At 39.9% G+C, this 21654-nt stretch overlaps 2 protein-coding genes across 3 annotated transcripts in view; one reads left to right on the top strand and one right to left on the bottom strand.

The window, feature by feature from the left end:
* Positions 1–21654, top strand: part of HERC3 (HECT and RLD domain containing E3 ubiquitin protein ligase 3) — a 117829-nt gene that overhangs the window by 88264 nt on the left and 7911 nt on the right. For both annotated transcript variants that reach the window (XM_080797465.1, XM_080797466.1), the window contains exons 22-23: positions 1787–1853; positions 2345–2427. In XM_080797465.1, coding sequence (XP_080653591.1) covers positions 1787–1853; positions 2345–2427 — 150 coding nt within the window. The remainder of the gene's footprint in view (positions 1–1786; positions 1854–2344; positions 2428–21654) is intronic.
* On the bottom strand, positions 10368–13275 carry NAP1L5 (nucleosome assembly protein 1 like 5). The gene has a single exon (XM_080797467.1). It carries the CDS (start codon positions 12553–12555, stop codon positions 11653–11655), a length of 903 nt encoding a protein of 300 aa, XP_080653593.1. The 5' UTR covers positions 12556–13275; the 3' UTR covers positions 10368–11652.

The following is a 21654-nucleotide window of genomic DNA, read 5'->3' on the forward strand; positions in this document are numbered from 1 at the left end:
TTCCCAGTCCCCTCATCCACAAGCCCTAGACAACAACTGATCTCCTTTCTGTGTAAACTTGCCTGGTCTGAATATTTCATATAAATGGAATCATACAACACGTGGTCTTCTGTGTCTGGCTTCTTTGAGGCAGCATGTTTTCAGGGTTCATCTGTGTTGCAACATGTGTCAGTAATGAATTTCTCTTTGTTGCCAAATAATAATCCATTGAGTGGATATGGATGACACTGTGTTCATCCATTCGTTAGTTGTTCCCCTTTTTGTCTGGCATGGGTAATGCTACTGTGGACATTCTTCCACAGGTTTTTGTGTGGATGTAAGTCTTCATTCCTCTTGGGTGGATACCTAGGAGTGAGATGGCTGGGGCCATATGGCAGCTCTGGGTTTAGTTTTTTGAGGAACTGCCAGACTGTTTTCCAGAGTAGTAGAGCCATATTTTTATGTTATTCTCTTTCTGGCTCTGAAAACCCCTTTGATTCTGAGTTTTTCTGCCTTGATTTTAGGTGGCATCAGATATATAAAAAACATCATACCCTTGGATTTCTGTAACAGTATAATCCTTTTGGCTTCAACAGGAAGCAATAGCCCTTTTTATGGAGAAAGAGTACCAGTATTAAGGTGGAGATAGAGAAAGGGCCATTTCTGATGTCCCCTCTGGAAGGGAGAGCCACACCACCTGAGTAGGACACCAATACTGAGAAACCAGGAAGGATGGGAGGGGTGGGGACACAGAGAGAGGAAGAGAACATTTAGAAGGAATATTGGAAAATAGCAGATGAGACTCTGGCAGGGTTAATTTTGGGGTGACTGAAGAAAGCCAGAGGGTGGTTGAAGTGCGTGTGATTCCCCTTTGCCAGCCTGGCTGAGGATATTTTTGAAGTAATGATTCTGGCTGGTTTAACCGGTAGTGGATTTAAATTCCATGCTAAGAATTTTCTTCCTGGGAAACACTTGATGAAACTGGACCCAGAGCTCACTGAAGAAGAAAGTGTGAATGAGGTCTGCTTACAAGAAGGTATTCTCTTGAAAGCTAGGATATGATCATTGTTGGTATAAACATATTCTTGTTTTCAGAGTGCCTGTTTGTGTTCTTTAGTATGTCAGGTAATAGAGTATCTTTACCCTATAGAGGCCTTTGCATTAACAAGTCAGCCAGTTAAGATTCCTAAGTGGATAGAGGTGACTTTGTGGCTTTCTTATGATGGGAGGATTATTCTGATATATGTGGGTGAAGACATTCTGTAGGGCCATTGGAGTACCGTGTCCTCATATTTTGACTTCCAAGCAATACCACAGTTAAAAGAACACCAGTGTGTCAGATATAAATCTATCTGAACTTCTTCATAAATCTAGTAAGTCTTGGCAGTGGGAAGAGTATAATTAACAAATGTCTTACAGGTCTACTGCCATACTTTTTTTTTCCTTTTTAAATATTTTATGTATTTCTTTTAGAGCAGGGGTGGAGAGAGCAGGGGGAGGAGCAGAAGGAGAGGGACAAGCAGGTTTCATGCTAAGTGTGGAGCCTGGTGTGGGCTTGATCTCATGACCCTGAGATCATGACCTGAGCCAAAACCAAGAGTTGGATGCTGACCCAACTGAGCCACCCAGGTGCCCTTGTTATATTTCTTTTTAAGGTATAAACAATTTTCTGTCAGTCTGGATTTATGTTTATCCTAGAATCTTCTTTTAGTTTTTCCTTACACAGATTCTGGATATATGACTAAAGTAGAAACATTATTACAATGTCTAACTTGCCTCTCTTTTCCTTTCTCTATTCTATGATTAGGAGTCTTCAAGAACTTTTAGATTACCCTGGGGAAGATATTGAGGAGACTTTCTGTCTCAATTTCACGGTAAGGATTTCCACAGTTTCCTTCTGATTGTGGCACTCCCTTTCATCATGCTCGCAAGTCATAATGAACATACAGTTGTTTTCCAAATCAAAGAATAAATTCAGGGTCTTCTCTGAAGAAATTTTATTTTAGTTGTAGTGTCTTGATTGTTAAAGGAGTTAAGTAAATTTGTTGAATCAATGAATGAATGATTCATCTGTGAACTTAACATTATGAAATATTAGTCCTCTTTACTCTTGATACATAGATTTCTAGAGTTCGTATCATTTTCTCTTTGATTGCATTTATTGGCAACTGCATGTCTTAAAACACAGGATATCTTGTAAGGTGCTAATGTTTTCTGAATCAGGTTCTCTTTTCCCAAGAATTTCCTATGTAAGAAGTAGTGATTAAGCTACATTTGTTTCTAAGGCTTCTCTCAATCATTTGGAGTCTAGAAAGATAGGTGGTAAACAGAATTGAAACATCTCTTTTTTCCTCCTTATATATAGATTTGTCGAGAAAGCTATGGAGTGGTTGAACAGAAGAAGCTGATACCTGGGGGAGACAAAGTAACTGTGTGCAAGGATAACAGGTTAGTCCTGACCCCAGACCCTTGCAGATGTTGCTACTTTATTTCTCTGCACTTACACTTTTAAGACCAAGATTGATGTTAAATCTTAATCCCTGCTGCAGAGGAGGCAAGGGTAAGAGAGCAAGAATTTGCAGATCGTTATTAATTTTTCATATTAGAGGAAACACTAGGCCTAGATTCAGGAGATGACTGTTGCAGATCTAGAAAAACGGACAGACCTCTTCCTGCATCCTTGCACATTTTTAAAGACAACCAGAAGACTGTGAGGTCTAATGTAACATTCAGTAGCCCTCTTTGTCATGTAAACCTTCCAGACTACGCAGGGAGCCTCAGCTTTGGGGAAAGTAAGTGCCCAACAAAAATGGCTTCAGATGATGGAATTACCTTGATTCTAGGAACCTAATAAAGAGGTTAGTCTTGTGTCAAGCAGGTGTTTCAGTCAAGCCCTAATAAGAATCTCTTGGAGGAAAAAAAAAAAAAAGAATCCCTTGGAGCTAAATGTATCGTCCTGTCTTTATCTGAATAACATTGGTACTTTGTTCACAGTAAATGATCTATTCATTTTTTCACATAAGAACAGGCTTATATATTCCTTGTAGTCTGATGATATTTTTTAGAATGGGGAAATATATGGTGGATCATAGAGTGGATTTTTGGCACAGAAGATTTCTCTTGTAGTTTTGGTGATTATTTTATCAGGTATATATGTACATATCTGCCTTTAGTTTTCAAAGGATATCTGAGCTTTTGCATCAAGTTTCAGACAAGATAACGTGTGCATGATTTATGAAAGCTGACAAAGGGCTAGGCCTGTGGCCCAAGGAAGGGAACATTCAGAATGTCTTTATATGGTGGTGAGTCCTCAGAGAGCTCTGTGTGTTTGGTACACTGGGTCGGACAGTGACCCAGTGCAGGTGAAGGCCCTTTGTGATGTAGTCTGCACTTGAAGCAGTTCTTGGGACTTACAACTCCTTCTTATGTTTATAAAAGTATTTCCCTTAGAGTAATTTTTGTCTCTACTTTTTTCCCTCTCTCTTTCTGGGTCTGAGTTTTTTTCTCTTACTGTCTCTGCTTCTTCTTCCCTATCACTCTCACTGCCTCTCCTTATTCAATAGATATTTCTTTGAATCATCAGTTAAATTGACTGAATAGTTGGGAGATAACGTGTTCAGGAATACTGAGATAAAATACGGTCTCCTTAGGGTGTAAACTATTGTCATGTGCAACCATACTTCAAAAGTGAAATAGACTGAATTGGGGGCTTGAATCTGAAGAGTTCAGGGATAGCAGCTTGGACATGTAGACCCAGGAGGTCAGATATGGCATAGAGTTAGGTTGCGAAACCTATCTACCTGTTGGATAACAGAAAGTAGAGACAAAGACCACAGTGAACAGTGAAAGCTGCTCCATAGAGTGATGGCTAAATCTTGGTTGTTATATCAGGGAGAGAACAGTGAGTGAGTGAGTGTGGGGTATGGGTACTGGTTGGGGGGCTTTGCCGGGGGAAGCTTCATTTGGAGGACCCACACTCGTTTAGCCTTGGGGGTTACATTGTAGAAGTCTTGGTAAATAGAGAATTTTAGACTTCATTCAGCAGGTAGTAAGAAGCCACTGTTTGTGAGCTCAGGGGTTATGGGATAGAAGTTGGTTCCTGGCAGACATTGTTTTCTCATCTTCTTCTTTTCCTTCTCCACTGTTTATATCTGCTGCTGATACCATCACACTCATGGACAGTGCTTAACCCCGAGTGGTGGTCAGATCAGTGTGGAAGAGCATGCTTTTGTTTAAAAGGCGTGTTGGGGGAATGCTTGGGTGGCACAGTCAGCTGAGCGTCTGACTCTTGGTTTTGGCTTGGGTTGTGATCTCAGAGTCATGAGATCGAGCCCTGTGTTGGGCTCTGTGCTCACCATGGAGTCTGCTCAAGTTTCTCCCTCTCCTCTTCTTTTGTGTGTGTGTGTGTGTGTGTGTGTGCTTTCTCTCTCTCCCCAATAAATAAATAAATCTTTAAAAACATGTGGGCTCCTTTTCTCTTACTTTGCAGTTCTTGGCCACTAATTGACTTCGGGGCTGCTCCTACAACACATTTTCAGTAAGGATGTTCTGATGACACACAGTTTCCTTAAAAGAAAGGCAGCACTTAAATTCAAGAGAATAAAGAGAAGGGAGCCCCCGTCATTCTTTAACTTGTATTATGAAGCTCCTTTATTACCATGACTTCTAAAAAGTAGCTTCAAAAGTTTTCAAGTCTTTGTACAATAGAGAGTGTTGTAGTTTTAAAACTTGCCAGGCAGAGGGTGGCGGACTCCTGTTTTGATTGCCAACACACTATGTTTGAGATTAACGTGTGGAACAGCTTCTATCTTTGGTGAAGTTTATGTTTTGACTTTTCTGGGTCACTAGCACTCGTTGAGCACACAGTGAACTCATCCATGCTGTTTTCGGCACTGTTGTGCATGCCTTTGTACTTGTGACGGGAGGCAGACCTTATTTCTGTCACACAGTTACCTACTGGAGAAGCTTCTGAAAACCTTGTGTGGTTACTGCCACATCGCTTAGTATCACTGTCATGGTGAAGGACAACTAGAAAGATACAAGTGAATTTCTCTTCTTTTTCTTTTATGCTGCAAAAGCAAAAATCTTATCAGCAAAGCATACTGAGATCCTGGTAAGAAATGTTGCATACAACTGTGAAAGATGAATCATTGCAGCTCCTTTTCCCTTTTGTCTAGTATATGTCATAATCTCGTCACTGGGGGTGGGAGTCCTTTTTGTTATTTCTTAGATGGGTCAAAGAAAACTAGATGAGGGGCGCCTGGGTGTCTCCTTTGGTTAAACGTTTGCCTTCAGCTTAGGTCATGATCCCAGGGTCCTGGGATTGAGTCCTGCATCGGGCCTGCTTCTTCCTCTCCCACTCTCCCTGCTTTTTTTTTTTTTTTTTTTTTTGAGATCTTATTTATTTATTTGGCAGACAGAGATCGCAAGTAGGCAGAGAGGCAGGCAGAGAGAGAGGGGGAGAAGCAGGCTCCTTGCTGAGCAGAGAGCCCAGTGTGGGGCTCAATCCCAGGACCCTGGGACCATGACCTGAGCCAAAGGCAGAGGCTTAACCCACTGAGCCACCCAGGTGTCCCTCCCACTCCCCCTATTTATGTTCCCTCTCTTCCTGTGTCTCCCTCTGTCAAATAAATAACTAAAATCTTAAAAAAAAAAAAAAGAAAACTTGATGAAAGAAAGATAAGAATAATGCCTGCTGGATTTTAACTTGTAGGCAGTTGAATATACAGATACTGCTTAACAATAAGCAGTATCTTAACAGAAAGTTATTTGCTGAGTTAACAGTAAGGTATTTGCTGTCACCACTGCCCTGGAGGAAAATGCCAGAAAGATACCAATTCTTTATCCATAATTTATTATATTTCATTTAGTCTTAAGATTGCATCCTATCCTTGAACAAGAGCTGCAGATAGTCAAATGAGTTACAAGCATCCAAGTAAAAGAACATCCATAGGTGATTGCTCTTGGCTACATCATATAGCCAGATCTTGCCACAGCTGGTAATCACATCTGAATAATGACTACTCATGGTTAAGTATTTCTCATACTCTGTAACATGGTATTATTACTATTAATGAAAAATCCACGTGTCATTCTAGATTTCCCCAAATTGACCTTAATTTAATGTAGTCAAATTAAATAAAATTGATGTGTTCTCCCATTTCTGCCATGTTAAGAAAGGGATGGAAAAAACAGTAAAAAGATCTCCCAGTGGGGCACCTTGGTGGCTCAGTGGTTTAAGCCACTGCCTCCGGCTCAGGGTATGATCTCAGGGTCCTGAGATCGAGCCCCGCATCAGGCTCTCTGCTCTGCGGGGAGCCTGCTTCCTCCTCTCTCTGCCTGCCTCTCTGCCTACTTGTGATCTCCCTCTCTGTCAAATAAATAAATAAAATCTTTAAAAAAAAAAAAAAAAGAAGACGAAGAAGAAAAGTACCTTAAAAAAAAAAAAAAAAAAAAAAGATCACCCAGTAAGGAGTGCAAGGCTTAACGTAAGTGCTCCAAAGGGCATCCAGATTCCGTAATGAGAACCTGAGGAAAAAATCCTACATGACAGACACCTGTGGTTCCTTAAGATCTCCTGAAGTTAGGACTGCTGACAGACTTGAGTTGATGTCCTGAGATAATCTATTGGTGTAATCTTTAAGATCTATCTTGTATTTGCATTGGGCTGTTTTAGGATAGCAGATGACTAAAATGCCAGTCACATTTCTTGAGTGCTTACTTTTTTTAAAAAAGATTTTATTTATCCACTCGACAGAGATCATAAGTAGGCAGAAAGGCAGGCAGAAAGAGGAGGAAGCAGGCTCCCCGCTGAGCAGAGAGCCCGATTCGGGGCTTGATCCCGGGACCCTAAGATCATGACCTGAGCTGAAGGCAGAGGTTTTAACCCACTGAGCCACCCAGGCGCCCCTTGAGTGCTTATGTTTGTCTAAGTACTTCACATGTAATCCTCCCCACTTTACAGATGCAGAAACTGGGCCACAGAGAGGCATAACTTACTTGTTCAGGGTGACATAGCTAGAAGGGTAAGATTCAAAGCCAGGCATTGGGAGTGAGAGGAGAGCTTGTGCTCTGTGAAGGTCCGCACCTGCCCCTTCAAGGCTAAGACCAGGACTTGAGTCTCCTCCCCAACCCAGGAAGAGACATGACTTAGAAGTTTGCCGTTTTCCTTTCAGGCACACTGTGGGGTTTTTAAAAAACAAGGTTGGCATAGTTAAAAATATACTGTGAATGTATAAAATTATATGTCTGAATTTTTAAACTTTGCTTGAGACAGTGCTTGTATTTACCATGTTATTACAAAGCCCTCACGGACACCCTTAATAATGACTACACAGTCTGCCACGTGGACGTATGTGTTCTACTCTCTCGCTCCGGGGTATTTGGCTTCTAAGTTCTCTTTTGTTTCTCTCCCCCCTTCCTTTATTTTTAGTAAGACCTGTCAAGTATCTTTTGTCTAAAGCTTTCTTTGCCTTTAAAATTGCTTTTTAATAAGATCCCAAGGGTGAAATTGAATTAGTGTATGTCATTTTCAATTGGTTGATAGATGTTGCTGAATTGATTTCACTAATGAATTATATATCAACTTGCATATTATCATCAATGTATGAGAGTACTCATTTTACCTAATCCTTATAAGCACTAAGTATTCTCTTAAAGAAAACAAGTAATAAATTCTGTTGCACTTGTAAAATTTTGCATTTCTTACACACCTAGGCTACTTTTCATATTCTACACAGCTTTGGTGCATTTTCCTGTGAATTAGATAGAAATGGACAATATTGTGAATGTACTAAATGCCTCTGAATTGTTCATTTAAATGGTTAATTTTATGTTCTGTGAATTTCTCTTCAATAAAAAGTGTTTGTGTACCTATGTATGCATGTGCAAATGTGTCTGTGTCTGCCTTGAGTGTGAACTCTCAGGCAGGGAGAACTGCTGTGTCATGCTTTGGCAATGTGCGTCGGGATGCGACACTTTCCTGTGTAATGCTCTCAGAGACCGAATTGAATGTGTAATGCATACTGCTCTTCTTCCCGCCAGTTATTTTGTGTATTTCTGACAAATTTGAGCATATAATGGATTAACACTGAGTGATAGTGTTTGACCCACCTTGAAGGCAGTGTATCCTGCTAGATGTTAACATGCAAGTTTTATGGCTGCCTGAGGAACAATCAAATAAGCAGGGCAGGAAACAGAGGTAAAGATCAAGCCAGTTAGGAAACAGTGGAGATGGCCTGACATTGTGAAGGGCATCCATAAGCATCCCCGTGTCCTGGGAAAAGTGGCCAACAGTGGTGTTATTGGTAGCTAGAAAACCCCACAGTTAAAGTCTTGGCCCTAAGTGGAAGGAAGATGGCTGGTCAGAGCACTCAGCTGGGAATGCCTGTGTTCCAGACCTCACCAAGCGCTGGTGCTGCCCTCTCAGGACGTGTCTTTCTGCCCCAGACAGGGCTATAGTATTTCTTCTTTTTAAGTAGTCTGCCCGTGTCCTTTATGTCTTTCTGTATTGGGACTAAATGATTTTCTTATAGTTTGTGGGAACTCTTTATTAAGACCACTAAACCCTTTGCCATTTGTTATTTATTGTAAATTATATTTCCAGTTGTTTGCTTTTGAAAATGTGGGGTGCTTGTGTTTAAATCTCTATATGTATTAATTTCTGTGTTGTCCTGTCTGTTGATTATTTCTTTTGGTCTTATATCACCAATCTCAGCCTTTCCCTATCCAGTAATTGATAAATACATAATGTATCTCTTCACTTAAAAAAATTTCAGGGGGCACCCGGGTGGCTCAGTGGGTTAGAGCCTCTGCCTTCAGCTCAGGTCATGATCCCAGGGTCCTGGGATCAGGCCCCGCATCGGGCTCTCTGCTCCGTGGAGAGCCTGCTTTCTCCTCTCTCTCTGCCTGCCTCTCTGCCTACTTGTGATCTCTGTCTGTCAAAAAAAAAAAAAAAAAAAATCTTCCCATCTTTAGGGAAAAAAAAAATTTTCAGGTTAGGGGAGGTCTGTATTCTAAGGTAGAAATCTGAATTATTCCCATATTGCTAGTTTCCTTAGCTATTCTTACAGGTGGACATTAGATTAGTTATATCCAGTTTGGGTTTTGATTTGAAGTGTGATAAATTAAAGGTTAATTTGGGAAGAATTAACACTTTTGTGGTATTTAGTCTTACCATCCAAAGACCTGTTTTAATTTCTGAATTTTGTTTTTCCTTTTCACATAGATTACACATATTTTTTATTAGAGGTTTTTTTATATTTTGATTTCTTATTTCTATTGTGAAAGTCTTTCCATGTGTTTTGACCATTATTGGTACCTAGAAATAGTTAATGGTTTTTGTATATTTATCTGGCAACTGGTCAGTTGCTCAGATTTATTCAATAATTTTCAGTTGATTCTCTTGGGTTTTCTATATATAATTATCTGCCTGCAAAAAAAATTTTCCCCAATAATTACACACCTTATTTGTTTTATTCATTTTTGCTTCTTTACTAGATAGACCTAGAAGGATATTAAAGGAGTCTCTTATTCCTAGAGATAAGAAATACTGAATTTTATTAGTTTTTGCTTCCATGAAGATAATCCTATGATTAAGATAATCATTGACTTCTTGTGTAATACGTTATTTTGATTTTCCCGTTTGGCTGCCTGGCCCTAATGATGATTAATAGTACATTAAGGTTTAACTCTGCTATTGCAATAAGCAACAGGTCAGAGCTGCCTGCCAGTCCTTAACGTAAAGCAGCATAATTTTACTTTTGCACAGTTTTAACCCTTAAGAGAAATGGAAGAAAATGCATCTGAGTTTTTAATTTTTAAGGGTGGGCTCTTTAATTTTTATTTTGCTTCATTCAGGATGCCGAGATATAAACTTGAAGTAGCCTTTTTTTGGATATGCATAATATCACATTGAAAGTCTTTTATCTCTTCTGGGAGGAAATCAAAATCTGATTTTATATTGAGGAAATCAAAACGAGATAGGTTATTGAATTTCCTGTTTCTAAATTAAAGATGACATTCTTCTCTGATGAGGAATCATAAACTTAAGAATATAATGATGTCCATCCCCCCTCTTTTGTACCTGGGAAGGGAAGGAGGATTGAATTTCCAATCAGTGTCTTTATGTTTCATGTAATAAAAAAATAATAAAATAATAGCTGAAATTTATTGAGCACTGAGTGTGTGTCAGACACTATCCCGTAGACTTTGTGTATTAACTGACCTGTTCTCCATAATTGTGAGGAAGGGGCTGTTACTACCCCTTTTATAGAAGGAGAAACTGAAACAGACCAACTGAATTGCCTAAGGTTCATTGCTTATAGGGGCAGAGCTGGGATTTGATTGCAGGAAGGCAGAGTATTTGAGTCCTTCTGTTTTTTGAAAATACTGTTTTATTAACACTACAGTGGTAAACAACTTTATGTTTCTTTATAGATCACTGAGTCACACAAAATTCAAAACCCACAAAGAAGCTAAGAGTCTTTACATTTAACGTGTCCTTCCTGGAAATCCTTAACTGTATACCAGTCTGTCCTCAAGCAGTACAATTTGAATATGCACCTTTTTAAAATTTAATATGTCACATTTACATAGCAAAATAATGAAGGCACAGCTAATACAAGCAAACTTAAACCCTTCTACTTCTGAGCTGGGGGTGGGGACACACACTTGGATTGGTTCTTCAAGTATTTATTTTTTCCAAACATTAGCTTCATTGAAGAGTTCTGGTAATTTTCACAGCTACATTCTAAAAGCTACATGACAAAGACGACTTCACAAGGATCAAACTACATAACACTGAATACATGCTTTACAGGATTTGCTACATTCTACATCTTTTCAAGTAAATTAATATTTCTAGAATGCTAGGTAAAGGGATTTAATACTTAAACATTTGGGGTTTTTTTTGTTTTTACACCTTTGTAAATAGACACTACCAAGAAAACACATAAACATGAGACTGTAAATAACGAACACATATGTTGACAGTATTATACAGGTTATACACCCTCCTTCTCAGAACCATGTTGCTTGTCTAAACTCAAATATTCAGAACATTCTTTAGAATTTGAAGTGGCAGTTTTCCAGGCCTCATTAAACAGTACTGTCATGATCTCCATCACAGGCTTCCACGATTCCATCATTCTTCTCCAAAGTGTAAAGCTGATGGGTTACAAAAGCAAAGTCTTAAAGATGAGATTCTTCTGGGTTCTGTTTTTTCTGCACTGGAAAATGTCCGGACTAAAGAAACTGAAGAGTTAAGCGTTGAGAACATGTTCAGTCTTGGTCTGGGTGTTCTGTGTGTAGTGTGATGACAGTGGAATGAATAGGTTTCAAAGTGACATTCTTTACTTCACATCTACTTGACACCCTTAATAAGTCTCAATCGCAGTCCGTGCAGAAGAGATCATGAAAAAAATCATTTTAAATATAACTTGTTTTCTTCAACACCTTTTGATATACTTATTGTGTTCAAAATGAAAAATTTGAAACGGGCTGGCCAGGATCTGATTGCTTCAATTTAATATAATTTTAGGTAGGAACGCCAGAATTGATTTACATTGTATTTTGGTCCCAAACCTGAGCCTTATTAAGTCCACCAATATTGAAAAAAAAAAAAATAGTGATTTTGTTTTCGTCATCATTCTCCTCCTCAATCTCTGCCCCCGCTTATTTCTTGGCGTCATGAGGCACTGCAGAGTGGGGACCCTCATCTTTGGCCGCCGCCGCCTCCGCAGCAGCCTCTGCCGCAGCTTCCTCCTCCTCCTCCTCCTCCTCTTCCCCCTCCTCCTCATCCTCGTACTCTTCCTCGTCGTCGTCCTCCTCCTCCCCCTCCAAGGTCCATGCACACCCCTCCATCTCACCGGTGAGCTCCTGGATCTTGGCAAGTAGGGGCTTATAGATGTCGTTATACTTTTTTTCCAGAGCCTGAAATTCCTTATCAAATTTGGCTTCTATCTTATCGCATCGCTTCTGCAGCTTTTTCAGGGCCAGGACTCGGCATTTCACCGAATTAGGCAGGCTCTCGATAAAGTCATTTTTAGGCTTTGGTGCATTCTCCGCGGGGGTCTGGGGCTCCTCCGCCGTCTGACCAGCCGCGCTGTCGGAGTCACCAGCCGCGCTGTCAGAGTCTCCCCCCTGCGCACCGCCTTCCGCCATTACCTCCTCCGCCGCCGCGGCCGCCTCCGCTGCCGCCGCCGCTGCCGCCGCCGCCGCCTGGCTTGGCTCCGCGGGCCCCTGGTTTTCCGAGTCAGCCATGATACCGGGAAGCTGCAGAGGTCTAGGGTGGCTCCCGCAGAGACCTGCACCCGAGCTGCACCAGAGAGATCTTGCGGATGCGGCAAGTGGCGGTGACGTCGGCCGCGGCAGTGACGTCGGCCGCGGCCCCGCCCTTTTCTCGCCAGCCCTTGACTGGCTCCCTACAATCAGCTGACGGCCTGGCCCCCCACACTGCGCCAGCTTCCCCCTGTTGCTACCCTGCCATCTCCCTAGCACTGCAGCTGACGTCAAAACCGGTGTCTTGGATACCCTGCCCCCCATCCGCCCACATACCTGCCCTCCCCACCCCCCCATAAAGCTGGGCTGGGAATGGCAGCAGGTGTCCAAGGCCCCTTCTTAGGAACTGCTCGGATGGCCTTGGCCTTTTTCAGTTTGCTCCTCTAGCCCACTCCGGTCCTTCCGTACAGCGGTCAGTACATCTGTCTTGGCCTTTGTATGCATGACCCATGCGGGCGTTGGTCTGGTGTCGCTGGCTTACTCTTGTGGAGTTGGCTTTGTCACCTCTCCGATTCCTGCGAATTCCTTTCCAGAAAGTGAGGGCGTGGGAGAGCTGACTGCCTTCTACCGCTTCGGGGAGCTGGGTGCACGTGTGTGGAGAGGGCCGCTTGTATGTCCACGTGCCCACTCAGCAGCCCTCGTTGGTCATTCCACGGCTTAGCGGCATATATATGCGGGGCAAGATCTCTTAGCAAGAAGGACCTCAGAGCAGTTTTGGAGCCATTTGGATAGGAAATCTCAGGACCCTTGGTATTCTGGAGTATGTTCTAGAAGGTCCCTCAGAATCTTTGGCCTGCGGACAGGAATAAAGCTGGAGGAAGGCCGAAGAAAAGCAAGTCCTTCTAAGGCCTGGGGTCCAGGGCAAGGGCCGCGTCTCATCCATGTTAAAGCATGTGTTAAGGAGCGCTGTTCACTGGGGACACGGAGACACTCCTGTGTACTCACAGACATGGGCCCCCAAGGCACTCCACAGTTCAGCATCTGCTTTGTGGTCCTGCTGGTGATTTGTATCTGAGAACATTTAAAAAAAGAAAGAAAAAGAAAAAGGTCTTTAAAAAAGAGAAATCTCCTCCTTTAATAGCGAAGCGAGTCGTCATTTTATTTTACTTCCTTACCTTGCTTGTAAGACCCAATGATAGCTTCTTGAATAAGGATGAGGGCTCATATTTTAGGAATGGAAGAAGACATGATCCTTCCAGGGATTCCTTAGGAATGTTTCCAAATTCAGTGTTATTGATTCAGATGTTTGTCTTTCACTATATTGGGACTTGCTGAAGCTCTTCCATCAAGCTTATGAATGTTAAGAAATTACTTCCCCAAGTACATTTGGTGTTATCTTATGGTTTTTAAGAATATTAAATTATCTAATAACATGTAAAGCACTTAATGCTGACACATAGCAAGCACTTAATGTGTTTCAGTGGTTTTTTTTTTTTTACAAACTACATTCATTAATATGCAAGAATAGCCTGCAATAATATTCCCTTTTAAAAGGACATTTTAGTGCCCTTCCCCAAAGAAAGGAACCATTTACAAAATGCCTGATATATTCCAAATAGCAAACATTCTAGGTTTTTTTGTTTATGTATTTGTGATTCTTGTTTTCTATTTTACTTTCTTAATTCTGCTGCAGATAATTTACTTTCCCTTTTCTGTTATCATTTGTAGCGACTGGGTTTTATGGTTAAGGCTGTATTTTAGTTTTAGCTCTGCCGGGATGTAATGTGATAACACATCTATATTTAGTTGGCTGACACTATACATATTCTATATATCACCCATTGTTAGAAGGTGATCACCCAAACTAAGAAGGCACGTTGAGATCAGAAAATGAAGTAGGCTACTCCAAACAGTTGACACAGAGTTTTATTCAGGGTGACTTACTGGTAGGGGGGATCAGGCAGAGGACAAGCCATGGTAGTTGCAGAGTTACTCTCCACAAAATCCAGACCTTCGTGCCCAGATTCTGGAGTGAGGAGATGCACAGAAGGGCACTGTAGTGAGATTGAAGGGTTCACATACACCTCAAAGGGCTTGCATGCAACTAAGTGCTAGCTAACCTTTAATTTGATCTCGTGATTCTACTGGTGCATCAGGAAGGGGAAAGACCGTTTTATCTCTAACAGATTCATGGGAGGCCAAAGCGGGCCTCCCCAATCTGGGCCTTGGTAGAGAATTCTAGGGTATATATATTAATTTCCAAGGGCCCTGAAACATGTAGCACCAAGAGTGGTCACAGCAAACATGAACACATGGAGGGCCGAAGGTGGAGTCCGTCTTGTTAGCCCTCCCAGCCCGTCTATTCCATTTACCATCTCTTGATGGTTGCAGGTGCCTTGAGGTTAGGAATGCTTTTTGACATTTTAAAGATGAGGAACTTAGAAGCAGAAAAATAAAGCGAAATAAATATTTTGTTACCATATGTATTACTTGATTTGCAGAATCAGAGGCAGAAACAGGGCTTTCTAATGCCTATAGTGTAGAGGTTGTGACAGCCCAAATTTTAATGAAATCCATTTGACCTACTTGACTTGCTTGAAACAAATAGGATGTGTTCATCTTTCAGGATGTTTATGTTGCTGTCTTTAAAAAACTTAAAATTTAGTGTTAAGCAGGCTACTTTTTTCAAATGTTCTGTTCTTTTGAAATATAATTCACAATATAATAAAAAGATATCTTTTGTGTGTAACAAAAAGATAATTTAATTGTATTAATTGATGTGTAATAAAATTCACTTTGCTTTGGCAAATACAGTGATGTAAACACTACACTAACTGAGATGTAGAACAGTAACATCATCCCAAAAAACCCCTTCATAGGTCTTCCCTTACGGTCCAGCCCTGGTGATTACGGGCCCATCTCTAAAAATTTTTGTTTTTCCAGAATGTCCAGAAACGGAAGCGTATGTGTGTAGAGTTTTGAGTCTGGCCTTTTTCACGTGGCATAATGCATTTGAGATTCATCCATGATGTTGTGTACACTAGTACTTCGTTCCTTTTCATTACTGAGTAATATTCCCCTTTAGTTGTTTCTCATTTTTTGTGATTACAAAAAAATGCTACAGTGAATATAAGTTTTTATTTCTCCTGGTTATGTACCTAGAAGTAGACCTGTTTGGTCATATGGTAAATGTATATTTAACTTTTTAAGAAAGTTCCACAGTTTTCCAAAGTGACTATACCATTTTGCTTTCACACCACAGGGTATGAGTTAAATTACTCTACATTGTCAACAGCATTTGGTATCATTGGGCTTCTCCCCTCACCCCTCCAATCTAATAGGTGTGTGTGGTAACCTTAATGGCTAATGATGTAGAGTATCTGTGAATGTATGTATGTGTCATTCATAGATGTTCTTTGATGCAATGTCAGTCTATATCTTTTGCCCACTTTCTGAGTTTTTTTGTTTTCTTATTTTTAATTGGTTTTATATATTCTAGATACAAGTCCTTGTGAAATACGTTCTTCCAGTCTATGGCTGTCTTTTTCTTTAAAAAAACAGAAATTTAAAATTTTGATAATTTTTTTTTCTTTTATGGATTGGGTTTTTGGTGTCATGTTTAAGAGATCTTTGCTAAATCCAAGACCATAAAGATTCGTTCCTATGTTTTCTTTCTTTCTTTTTTTTAAAAGATTTTATTTATTTGACAGAAGGAGAGAGAGAGCACGCACACAAGTAGAGTGGTGGGCAGAGGGAGAGGGAGAAGCAGGCTCTCTGCTGAGCAAGGAGCCCGATGCAGGGCTCGATCCCAGGATCCTTGGGATCATGACCTGAGCCGAAGGCAGCCCCTTAGTGGACTGAGCCACCCAGGCATCCTTATTTCTTTTATTTTTTGTTTAAAATCAGTTAATTAACATACAATGTATTATAAGTTTCAGAGGTAGAGTTCAATGATTCATCATTGCATATAACACTCGGTGCTCTTTATATCACATGCCCTACTTAATGCCCATCAATCTGTTACCCCATCCCCCCACCTCCCTCCCCTCCAGCAACCCTCAGTTTGTTTCCTATGATTAAGAGTCTCTTATGGTTTGTCTCCCTCTCTGATTTCAGCTTATTTTATTTTTCCCTCCCCTCCTCTGTGCTCTTCTGTTTTGTTTCTTAAATTCCACGTATGAGTGAAATCATATGATAATTGGCATTCTCTGATTGACTTATTTCGGTTAGCATAACACCCCTAGTTCCATCCACATTGTTGCAAATGGCAAGATTTCATTTTCTTGATGGCTGAGTAGTATTCCATTTGTGTGTGTGTGTGTGTGTGTGTGTGTCCCCCACATCTTCTTAATCTATCCATCTGTTGATGGACATATGGGCTCTTTCCATAGTTTGGCTATTGCGAACACTGCTGCTATAAACATTGGGGTGCCGTGTGTCTTTGGATCACTGTATTTGTATCTTTGGGGTATATGCCTTGTACTGCAATTACTGGGTCATAGGGTAGCTCTATTTTCAACTTTTAGAGGAACCGCTATACTGTTTTACAGAGTGGCTACACCACCACTGCATTCCTACCAGCAGTGTAAGAGGGTTCCCCTTTCCAACATTTGTTGTTTCTGGTGTTACTAATTTTAGCCATTCTGACTGTGTGAGGTGGCATCTCGTTGTGGTTTTATTTTGTATTTCCCTGGTGATGCTGAGTTGTGTTGAGCATTTTTTCATGTCTGTTGGCCATTTGGATGTTTTCTTTGCAGAAATGTCTGTTCATGTCTTCTGCCCATTTCTTGATTGGATTATTTGTTCTTTGGGTGTTGAGTTTGATAAGTTCTCTACAGATTTTGGATACTAACCCTTTATCTGAGGAAACATTCGCAAAAATCGTCTCCTGTTCTGTCAGTTGTCTTTTGGTTTTGTCAGCTGTTTCTTTTGCTTTGCTGTGCAAAAGCTTTTTATCTTGAGAAGTCCCAGTGGCTCATTTTTGCCTTTGTTTTCCTTGCCTTTGGAGACATGTCTAGCCAGAAGCTGCTGCAGCCAAGGTCAAAGAGGTTGCTGCCTGTGTTCTCTTCTAGGATTTTATTGTTTTCCTATCTCACATTTAGGTCTTTCATCCATTTTGAATTTACTTTTGTATATGGTATAAGAAAATGGTTCATTTCATCCTTCTGCATGTGGCTGTCCAATTTTCCCAATACAATTTTTTGAAGAGACTGTTTTCCATTGGATATTCCTTCCTGCTTTGTTGAAGATTTTTGGACCATAGAGTTGAGGGTCCATTTCTGGGCTCTCTATTCTGTTCTGTTGATCTATGTGTCTGTTTTTGTGCCAGTATCATACTGTCTTGATGATTACAGCTTTGTAAAAGAGCTTGAAGTTGGGCGTTGTGATGCCACCAGCTTTGGTTTTTTTCTTCTTCAACATTCCTTTGGCTATTCCAGGTCTTTTCTGGTTCCATACAAATTCTAGGATTATTTTTTCCAGCTTTAAGAAAAATATTGATGGCATTCTGATAGGGATTGCATTGATCCTATAGATTGTTCAGGGAAGCATAGACATTTTCACAATATTTGTTCTTCCAATCCATGAGCATGGAACATTTTTCCATTTCTTTGTGTCTTTCTCAGTTTCTTTCATGAGTGTTTTATAGTTTTCAGAGTACAGATTCTTTGCCTCTTTGGTTAGGTTTATTTCTAGGTATCTTACGGTTTTTGGTGCAACTATAAAATGGGGTCAATTCCTTAATTTCTCTTTCTTCTGTCTCATTGTTAATGTATAAAAATGCAACTTTTCTGTGCATTGGTTTGGTATCCTACCACTTTGCTGAATTCCTGTATGAGTTGTAGCAGTTTTGGGATGGTGTCTTTTGGGTTTTCCACATAGAGATCAGGTCATCTGTGAAGAATGACAGTTTGACTTCTTTGCCAATTTGAATTCCTTTTATTTCTTTTTGTTGTCTGATTGCTGAGGCTAGGACTTCTAGTACTACGTTGAACAACAGTAGTGATAGTGGACATTCCTGCCATGTTCCTGACCTTAGGGGAAAAGCTCTCAGTTTTTCCCTGTTGAGAATGATTTTCGCTGTGGGCTTTTCATATATGGCTTTTATGATACTGAGGGTATGTTCCTTCTATCCCTATGCTGTGCAGAGTTTTAATCAAGAAAAGGTACTGTACTTTGTCAGATGCCTTTTCTGCATCTATTGAGAGGATCATATGGCTCTTGTCCTTTCTTTTATTAATGTGATATATCACATTGATTGATTTGTGAATGTCGACTTCCCTTGCAGCCCAGGAGTAAATCCAACTTGGTCGTGGTGAATAATCCTTTTAATGTGCTGTTGGATCCTATTGGCTAGTATCTTGGTGAGAATTTTTACATCCATGTTCATCGGGGATATTGCTCTATAATTCTCCTTTTTGGTGGGGTCTTTGTCTGGTTTTGGGATGAAGGTAATGCTGGCCTCATAGAAAGAGTTTGGAAGTTTTCCTTTCATTTCTATTTTTTGAAACAGCTTCAGAGAATAGGTACTAATTTTTCTTTAAATGTTTGGTAGAATTCCCCTTGGAAGCCACCTGGCCCTGGACTCTTGTTGGGAGATTTTTGATTACTGCTTCAATTTCTTTGCTGGTTACGCATTTGTTCAGTTTTTCTGTTTCTGCCTGTTTCAGTTTGGTAGGACTGCATCCAGTCTTTCAGATTGCCTAATTTGTTGGCATATAGTTGCTCATAATATGTTCTTAAAATTGTTGGTATTTCTTTGGTGTTGGTTGTGATCACTCCCCTTTCATTCATGATTTTATTTATTTGTGTCCTTTCTCTTTTTTTCTTGATAAATCTGGCCAGGGGTTTATCGATCTTATTGGTTCTTTCAAAGAACTAGCTCCTAGTTTTTTTGATCTGTTCTGCTGTTCTTTTGGTTTCTAGTTCTTTGATTTCTGTTCTAATCTTTATTAATTCTCATCTCCTGCTGGGTTTGGGCCTTTTTGCTGTTCTTTCTCCAGCTCCTTTAGGTATGGTTGCATTCTGTATGTCCTGTTTCTTGAGAAAGGCTTGTATTGCTGTGTATCTCCCTTTGAGGCCTACCTTTGCTGCGTCCCAAAGGTTTTGAACAATTGTGTTTTCATTTTCATTTGTTTCCATGAATTTTTTCAATTCTTCTTTAATTTCCTGGTTGACCCATTCATTCTTTAGTAGGATGCTCTCTAGCCTCCAAGTATTTGAGTTCCTTCTAACTTTTCTCTTGTGATTGAGTCCAAGTTTCAGAGCATTGTGGTCTGAAAATATACAAGGAATGATCCCAGTCTTTGGGTACCAGTTGAGACTTGATTTGTGACCCACATGTGATCTGTCTGGAGAATATTCCATATGCACTAGAGAAGAATGTGTATTCTTTTGCTTTAGGATGGAATGCTCTGAATATATCTGTGAAGTCCATCTGGTCCTGTGTGTCATTCAAAGCCCTTGTTTCCTTGTTGATCTTCTGCTTGGATGATCTGTCCATTGCAGTGAGGGGGGTGTTAAAGTCTCCTAATATTATTGTATTATTATTATTAATGTGTTTCTTAAATTTTGTTATTAATTGGTTTATATGGCTGCTCCCAAGTTAGGAGCATAAATATTTACAATCGTTAGATTTTCTTGTTGGATTGACCCTTTAAATATGATATAGTATCCCTCTTCATCTCGTTAGTCTATGGTTTAAAATCTAATTTTTCTGATATAAGGATTGCCACTACAGCTTCCTTTTGATGTCTTTTAGCATGATAAATTGTCCCCCCCCCCATTTCAACCTGGAGGTGCTTTTGGGTTTAAAAGGATTCTCTTGTAGACAGAATATCAATGGATCTTGCTTTTTTATCTAACCTGATACCCTGTGTCTTTTGATTGGAGCATTTAGCGCATTTACAATCAGAGTAACTATTGAAAGAAAAATATGGGATGCTTCACAAATTTGTGTGTCATCTTTGCACAGGGGCCATGCTAATCTTCTCTGTATCATGTGCGGCCGAAGTCAGCACCCTATGTTTTCTTCTAGAAGTTTTATAACTTTAAGTTTTAGACCATGGTTCTTATTGAGTTAGCTTTTATAATGGTGTGAGGTGTATGGATATTATACCTTTTGCATATGGTATCGTGTTGATCCAGCACTGTTGAATTGCTTTTGCAAAGTTGTTGAGAATTAAGTGACCATATTTGTGTGGGTTTATTTCTGGGCTTTCTGATTCTGTTGCATTGATTTATATGTCTGTCCTTTCATCAACACTACACTTGACAACTGTAACTTCATAATAAGTCATGAGATTAGGTAATGTTCAGTTCTCTTTGTTCTTTTTTAAAAATTGTTTTGGCTCTTCTAGTTATTTCACCTTTCTATACTAATTTCAGGATCAGCTTAGCAAACTTTTTCAAAGACCCTTACTATAGTTTGAATTCAGACTTTTAAAAACCACTGGAAATGGATATAGTACTTACTCTTACAAATTTATGTGTTTTAAAATGTCACCTCATTTAATACATTATATGTTAATTTAAAAAATCACAGTTAAAAAAAGAAACTATATTTAAAAAATAAGTCAAGTGATCAGTTATGGGAAAGAAATTCTGTAACAAGGTGCTTATTGCTTAGTTTGTGCTGAAGGTTTAAATCTGGGAAATAGAAAAATGGGAAAAGAAATGACAATCTTTTTAATGGTTGGATGTCACCATCATCTTTTCATTACTGTTATTTTCAGTATGTCAAATTGTATCTTAGGACTTTTTGGCACTTCATAGATAATCTCTTAAATTAGGCTTTGGAAAACCTGAAAGTAGTTTTCATAGTCTTCCAACAAAATGGAGTTTTAAATGAAAAACTTCTCTTGGTTAAGCAAAATAAAACTGTATATAGGCAAAAAAAAAAAAAATGTCACCTCATTTAAAATGTCTCGTTTTGTGGGCTGATTTGCCTTTGGGGCCATTTTTCCCTTTTCTTAAAAGGTAACACCCATTTGCAACCATTTGGTTTGTAGGCTCATTTCATACCAGTAGACTCCCAGAGTCCAGTAGCCTTCCTTCGTTTTGTCCAGCTCTGCTTCTTTGGTGCAAACTGGCAGTGTTTCTATTCTTGAATTTAAAAAAAAAACAACTTTGTTGGCTTCTCAGGCAGTTCTTGGGGGTCTAAGTCATCAGACAAGAGGGTTCTCCACAAATCTTTCTCGGATAACCACATTTCTATTCCTAGCTTCTGCTGAGATGATTGATAGGATTCCTGAATCCACATGCTTGATCTCTTCAAATCATGGTTCAGCCATACCCTTGGCCCTGTTTCCAGAGGGTGTTATCTGAATAGGCTTAAGAATTTTCCAAACCTTGAAGTTCTAATTCCCTTCTGCTTAACAATTCCTCCTTCAATTTATCCCTTTCCTCTTTCATTTTACTCTGAGCAGTACAAAGAAACCAGACCACACACCTTCAGTA

The sequence above is a fragment of the Martes martes genome (assembly GCF_963455335.1).
Source record: "Martes martes genome assembly, chromosome: 2".
Lineage (NCBI taxonomy): Eukaryota > Metazoa > Chordata > Mammalia > Carnivora > Mustelidae > Martes > Martes martes.